Raw genomic sequence first — 7,134 nt, 5'->3', positions numbered from 1 at the left:
ATTCCTGCCTCATGTGGATTAGGGAGCCCTTCAGCCAGAAGCCTTGTTACAGGGCTTTGCACAATCATCCTGACACAGGCCTGGATTAATTGGGATGCACAGGCATTTCATTGATGCTGAAAAGCAGCTTCTCGTGGGGACAGGGCTTTGCACAATCATCCTGACACAGGCCTGGATTAATTGGGATGCACAGGCATTTCATTGATGCTGAAAAGCAGCTTCTCGTGGGGATGGGCTCAGCAGCCAAGCCCGGGGCAGAATCCAGGACAGGATCCCAGGGCCTCAGAACGTGCAGGAAGGGCAAAGCAAAGCTGAAAGCTCAGGACTGGGAGCCCCTCAGGGCCAGGACTCATTCTGGCCACACTGGGTCTCACCAGGGGGTTCTCAGGGCCAGGCCCTGGCACCCCAGCCTTGTGCTGCCCTGCAGTTCTGCTGGATCAGCTCACACACCACAGGGAGGCCACTCACCTGGTGGATCAGGTATGTGATCTGGTGTTTTCTTCTCTGCTGTCCCGTGGGCTGATCTCCTTTTTTCTGGAAAAATAGAAAGAGGTGAATTGTTCAGCCTGGAGAGGTGCTTGGACAGCAAACCAAGACCAGGGCCTGCACAGAGCCATCCCAAGCATTTGTTGTTCATTAAGCTGCAGATTCCTGGGGCTGCAGCACTTCCTGGCTGGCCCTCCCCACGCACACGCTGTGTTCTGAGGAACTCTGCTCTCACATGTCATTATTTACCCTCCCTGGTGAGCACCCAGCACCCAGCACAGCTCCAGCTGGATTTGGGCACTGAGCTGAGGCCCCAAGCACAGCCCTCACCCTCCACCCACCTTGCTGAATGACTTCATGGTCTTCTCCTCCGTCAAGGATTTGGTCAGCCACTGCTGGGCCCCGCTCAGCTGGTCGTCACCTTTGATGTCCACAAAGTTGATCTCCTCCCTCCCACGATTCCTCTTGCCCTGCAGACGCTTGAACTGAAGGAAGAACAGAAGAGCTGCAATTACACCCAGCACTGACCTGACACCAGGCACAGCAAACAATTTTCCAGCTGGGGTTTTGATCTTTTGGAGATTTTCAGCGTGCTGTAGATCAGAGTATCTAAAACTACTTAGCATGAAGGTTATAATTTCATTTTCCTACGCAGAAAGCAGCATTTGCTGCTGCTTCCAGGCAGTGCCCATGCTTGTTCTGGCATCTCCAATCCTAGGGTCAGTTTGGGGCCCTTCATGACAAGAGACTGAGGAGCTGGAGCATGTCCAGAGAAGCAAACAAAGCTGGGGAAGGGGCTGGAGCACCAGGGGAGGCTCAGGGGAATATTCTGGCTCTGCACAAGTCCCTGACAGGAGGGGACAGCCAACGAGCTCTGCTCCCAGGGAACAAGGGACAGGACAAGAGAAAATGGCCTCAAGTAGTGCCAGGGTTAGATGAGGTTGGATACAGGGAAAATTCCTCCACCCTGAGGGTTGTCCAGCCCTAGCACAGGCTGCCCAGTGCAGTGGTGAAGTCCCCACCTCCAGAAGGATTTAAAAGCCATGTGGATGTGGCACTTGGGGACATGGTTTAGTGGTGGCCTTGGCAGTGCTGGGTGATGGTCTTGGAGGCCTTTTCCAACCTCAGCAATTGCTTCTATTCTGTACTTATGGGCCTGCAGACCCAGCTGGAGCAGGAGCCCACACGTGCCCACAACACAGCAAGAGATCCCCCCCAGAAAAACCACCCAGCCCAAGCCCCTGGAAACCCAGGCTGTGCTGGGGGGCAGGAGTGTGGCTGCCAAGAGGCTCCTGAGGTCTGGCAGAGCTCAAAGCCAAATTCCACAGAATTTGGGGACAGAAAATCAGGTGCCAACCGCTTCGTCGTCGATGAAGGAGGAGTCGGTGCTGCTCTCCTGTGGTGAGGCCTGGGCTGGTTCCACCTCGGGGTAGTACCCACTGCTGTAGTAATCCTGGCAGGGAAACAGGGAAATGGAAACCAGTTTGGCATGAGAACAATCCTGGAGTGGCACCCAGGCACAGACTGCCCCGTGGGCTGATTCCATCAGAGGGACAAAGCAACAAACACCCTGAAGGGCTTCTCACAAGGAGGGACAGGACAAGGGGAATGGCCTCCCACTGCCAGAGGGCAGGGATGGATGGGATATTGGAAAGGAATTCTTCCCTGAATTCTTCCCAATTCTTTCCTTGCAGTGAGGTCCTGGTACAAGTTGCCCAGAGAAGCTGTGGCTGGCCCATCCCTTGAAGTGCTCAAGACCAGGTTGTACAGGGCTTGGAGCAACATGGGATAGTGGAAGGTGTCCCTGCCCATGGCAGGGGCTGGGACTGGATGGGCTTTAAGGTCCTTCCAACCCAAAACGGCCTGGGATTCTATTTATTAGAATTTTATTTATTAGAATTCTATTCATTAGAATTATTAGAAACAACCAGAGCTCAGACACCAGCTCCAGTGAGCCCTGACTCTGCACCCTCACATGCAGGGCATTTTCACAGGAGTGCAGCTGTTAAACATCTGTCCAGCAAAGAACATCTGCAGCTCTCATGCTGTAGGAATCCCCTTGTGCCCAGTGCTGTGGCTCCCTGTGCCAGACAGCTTGGGCTGGATTCCCTGCCCTGAACCCCAGGTACCTCACAGAGGTTGCATTCCCTGCCCAGGTAGCTCACACAGGCTGGATTCCCTGCCCTGTGTCCCAGGTATCCCACACAGGCTGAATTCCCTGCCCAGGCACCTCACACAGGCTGCATTCCCTGCCCTGTGCCCCAAGCACCTCACACAGGCTGAATTCCCTGCCCTGTGTCTTAAGTAGCTCCCAAGAACTGCATTCCCTGCCCTATGTCCCAAGTATCCCACACAGGCTGAATTCCCTGTCCAGGTAGCTCCCAAGGACTGCATTCCCTGCCCAGGCACCTCACACAGGCTGCATTCCCTGCCCAGGTAGCTCCCAAGGACTGCATTCCCTGCCCAGGTAGCTCACACAGGCTGCATTCCCTGCCCTGTGTCCCAGGTACCTCACACAGGCTGCATTCCCTGCCCAGGCACCTCACACAGGCTGCCCTCCCAGCAGCAGCACCCAGTACCCAACTGGAACCACTCAACCACCTGCTCAGAGCCCTCCCCTCCTCTCTGGCCAGCCAACCCACCTGGTAGTAACCCCCATGCTCTCCATAGGCAGAGGGGAACTGCCCATAGGGCTGGCTGCTGTAGTCCTCAGTGGGTTTGGGTGCCCAGCTGTGCTGAACTCCACTGGAGCCCACCCCTGTCTTGAACTCCAGCGGGGCGTTAGCGGCCGCGTCCTGGAACTGGGGCTGCGGCTCCGTGCCAGGAGGAGGCTCCTCCGAGCCCGGGTACAGGTAGGGCTCGGTGCCCACGGTGCCAGGCTCGCTCCTGTCGGACAAGGAGAAGTAGTTCTCTGGCTGCAGCTCCTCGTCGCTGTCCTCCTCCTCCTGGGTGATCTGCTTGGTTACCTGCAGCGCCGCGCTCTTGGCCGCCGCCTTGATGGCCGACGGGGACGGGGTGGTGGGCACGGCCGGCTTGGGCACGGCTTTGGGTTTGGAGGAAGAGCTCGGGGTCTTGGCAGGCTTGGAGTCAGAGGAGTTTTCTCCTGCTTTCCTGGAGAAGGCGTAGGGCAGGAGCAAGCGATTGGTCTCTTTCACTGGGGTGTTTTTGGGCTGAGGGAGCAGAGCGGACAAGCCGGAGCCCTCGCTGCGTCCCTGGTGATGCCCACGCAGGACAAATGGATCCCAGAAAGAAAAGAGGGAGATTATTCACTTTTCATGACTTCCTGACAGTTATCCCCCTCAATTCTAACACTTCTTGTGGGTTTCTCACCACTTGGCCACTCTGAATACACTGCATAAAAAGCCAGGGGGTTTTGAAGGGAAATGTTGCAAAGATCTGCCCAATTCAAATATCTGCCCAAGGTGATCAGTGTGGACAATTTACACAAGGTGATCACTGTGGGTGATTTACACAAGGTGATCAGTGTGGTCAAATGGATCCCAGCAAGAAAAAAGGGAGATTATTCACTTTTCATGACTTCCTGACAGTTATCCTCCTCAATTCCAACACTTCTTGTGGGTTTTTTACTGCTTGGTCACTCTGAATACACTGCCTCTTTCACCAAGACTTAAATTGGTGAAAGTGCCCAAAAGAAAGGACTTGAAAGCCCACAGGATTACAGGAATATCCCTAAAGTGAGGTGATCAGTGTGGACAAATGGATCCCAGAAAGAAAAGAGGGAGATTATTCACTTTTCATGACTTCCTGACAGTTATTTCCCCCATTTCTAACACTTCTTGTGGGTTTCTCACCACTTGGCCACTCTGAATACACTGCATAAAAAGCCTGGGGGGGTTTTAAGGGAAATGAATGTTGCAAACATCTGCCCAATTCTCAGATTAATGTCTCTTTCACCAAGATTTAAATTGGTGAAATTGCTCAAAAAAAAGGACTTGAAAGCCCACAGGATTTTAGGAATATCCCTAAAGCCACCAGGTGATCAGAGTGGATGATTTACACAAGGTGATCAGTGAGGTCAAATGGATCCCAGCAAGAAAAGAGGGAGATTATTCACTTTTCATGACTTACTGCCAATTATCTCCCCAATTCTTACACTTCTTGAGAGTTTCTCACCACTTGGCCACTCTGAATACATTGCATGAAAATTCTGGGGGGTTTTGAAGGGAAATGTTGCAAATATCTGCCCAATTCTCAAATTAATGCCTCTTTCACCAAGATTTAAATTGGTGAAAGTGCCCAAAAGGAAGTGTGGGAATTCTTAAAATCCGAGAGTTTTAGGAAAAGTGTAAAAGCAAGGGCAATATTTTTATGCTTTATTCCTGGGGGGCAATAAAAAGGCAAAAAATGTATTTATTTCAATGTTTTATTTGTGGGGGGCAATAAAAAGGACTTGAAAACCCATGGGACTTTAGGAATATCCCTAAAGCCACAAGGTGATCAGAGTGGATGATTTACACAAGTGGAAGCCCGAGAATCAAACACTTTTCCCCATGAAAATTGTTTAACCAAGTGCCCTTGTTATTTACCTGAAGAGTATTTTTTTTCTTTGCTGGTTCATCTTCCTCTGAATCTGACTGAGAGAGAAAAACCAAAGCTCAGCACAACTTGAGACACCAAACTAAAAAAGTTATTTTAATAAATCCCAGGAAAATAAACCTAAAGGGAGGGAAGAACTGCAGGTGCACAGCTACAGGTCAGGGACAAACAACAACAGAGTTACTGGAGGGGAAGCACAAACCACACAAAGGATGCAAAGTTCACTGCAGGGATACAGAGAATTGTTCCAAATCATGCTGAAATTGCTAAATATCTGGTTAAAACTTGTGTGGAAAGCCTGGTTGGTAGCAGAAAATGTATTTTTATCATTTCATGGCTCCTCAAAGAACTTGGAAGAGGCAGCAGGGATTGAGGGCTTGTGCCAGTTTGCCTCCAAATCATAAACCATAAACAGGGAAAGACAAGGAATGTGCACAAATAAAGAGAGTTGGGAGTGACTGTAAAGCCTCGTGCTGGTTTGGGAGAGAGGAGACACTGCAGCTGCCCTGGAGCATCTCCAGGGGGTGAATTACAGCCACGGGAGGGATTTTAAGGAGAAACAGGGAACATCTGAGGATGTCAGCCACAGGCCAAGGGACCTCTAGGAACCCCAAGTGGGAACTGCTCACACCAGCTCCAGTTTAAGGTACTTTTTGCCCCTCCCAAATTCATCTGCTCAGCACTGAGAACCTGCAGATTGTGTGGTCACAGCAGAGCACAGAGAGGGGTGAGGCAGGAACAGATCCCTGCTCATTCCAGCTGCCTGGAATCCCAGCACACTGCTGCAAGGAGGGACTGGGATATCCCTCATCCCTCTGTCCCAAAGGCTGAACCTCCAGAGCTTTGGGATTTGCCACCCTGGGATGGTTATTGGGAGCAGGAAGGGATGGGGAACCTGTGTCCTCACCCCTTTTTGTTTTGTTTCCTATGACCCCCCCCAGACACAGCACTGAGTTCATCCGGGCTCCCCCAAATGCTGCCAGGCCACTATCTATCCATGGACACCGTTTATAAATCCACCTGTGCCCATGGAAACGACCCCAAGCTCCCAGTTCAGCTCTCCCCACTGCCACAGGCACTCCTGTCACACCAAAAGCAGCGACACAACCATCACCTCCACACGGGGCAGCCTGGCCTAGTGGAAGCTGTCCCTGCCTGTGGGCACTGTGAACGGGATGAGTTTTAAGGGTCTCTTCCAACCCAAACCACTCCAGGACTCCAGGTGCTGGTTTTGATAAGATATTAGGAAAAAATTCTTCTGTCAAGGTGGGCAGGCCCTGGCACAGGGCGCCCAGAGAAGCTGTGGCTGCCCTTGGATCACTGGAAGTGTCCAAGGCCAGGCTGGACAGGGCTTGGAGCAGCCTGGGATAGGGGAAGGTGCCCTGTCCATGGCAAGGGAGGGGAGCAAGATGGGCATTAAGGTCCCTTCCAAGCCAAACCATTCCATGATTCTCTGACAGTGCTGTCCCAGAGGAAATGAGCAGTGGGGAGAGGATGAAACTTCATCAGCAGAGATCCCGACTTAAAAACCAGATGGAAACCTGCCTTCCCCTGCTCTCCTTGTCTGGGTTCACAAGCCCTGCAAAGCACAGTAATTATAAAAAAAACCAAAGAAACAAAACACAAAATGAGAGGGAAATGGTCACTAAAAAATTTGAAAGTCGTCTGAAGCCTTTAGACAAATAAGCAATAAACTGGCTGAAAAATCCATCACCTGCACAGGAAACAAAAGATGGTTTTGGGCAACAACGCCCTGCAGCTCCTCATCATCAGCTCGTTAACTCCAGGAATAAGAAGGGTGCAGATAATCTGGGTTTGGCTGCATTCTGATTATAAATAAGGTTTCTATATCAGTTTAATTCTGCAAAGCGCTTTAGCATTAGGGCAGGCAGCCAGGACAAATCTCCCCGCGGATGACACAACAATAGAGCCCGGTAGCTCGGAGTGACAGAGCGAGGGAAGAGCCCCGCCGGGGGGAAGTTTCACCCCCGAAGGGAAGGGCTCGGGTTCGTTCCATACTCACATCCCCCTTGTGCAGCTCGGGCGCCGCGATCCGCACCGGCTCCGTCCTCTTCTTTGGCTTGGGGAGGC

The 7,134-nt window shown here is 51.9% G+C and overlaps 1 protein-coding gene across 1 annotated transcript in view; it reads right to left on the bottom strand.

The window, feature by feature from the left end:
• Nucleotides 1-7,129, bottom strand: part of PRCC (proline rich mitotic checkpoint control factor) — a gene marked incomplete at its 5' end in the record, with an annotated part of 8,708 nt that extends 1,579 nt beyond the window's left edge. The window contains 6 exons of the mRNA XM_031064326.1: nt 469-534; nt 828-971; nt 1,844-1,939; nt 3,129-3,698; nt 5,034-5,081; nt 7,067-7,129. Coding sequence (XP_030920186.1) covers nt 469-534; nt 828-971; nt 1,844-1,939; nt 3,129-3,698; nt 5,034-5,081; nt 7,067-7,129 — 987 coding nt within the window. The remainder of the gene's footprint in view (nt 1-468; nt 535-827; nt 972-1,843; nt 1,940-3,128; nt 3,699-5,033; nt 5,082-7,066) is intronic.
• Nucleotides 7,130-7,134: the final 5 nt, after the last annotated feature.

This window comes from Geospiza fortis, unplaced genomic scaffold (assembly GCF_000277835.1).
Source record: "Geospiza fortis unplaced genomic scaffold, GeoFor_1.0 scaffold313, whole genome shotgun sequence".
NCBI classification, from domain to species: Eukaryota; Metazoa; Chordata; class Aves; order Passeriformes; family Thraupidae; genus Geospiza; species Geospiza fortis.
Note: the sequence above shows the minus strand (reverse complement) of the source record. Positions and strands in the feature narration are given on the sequence as shown.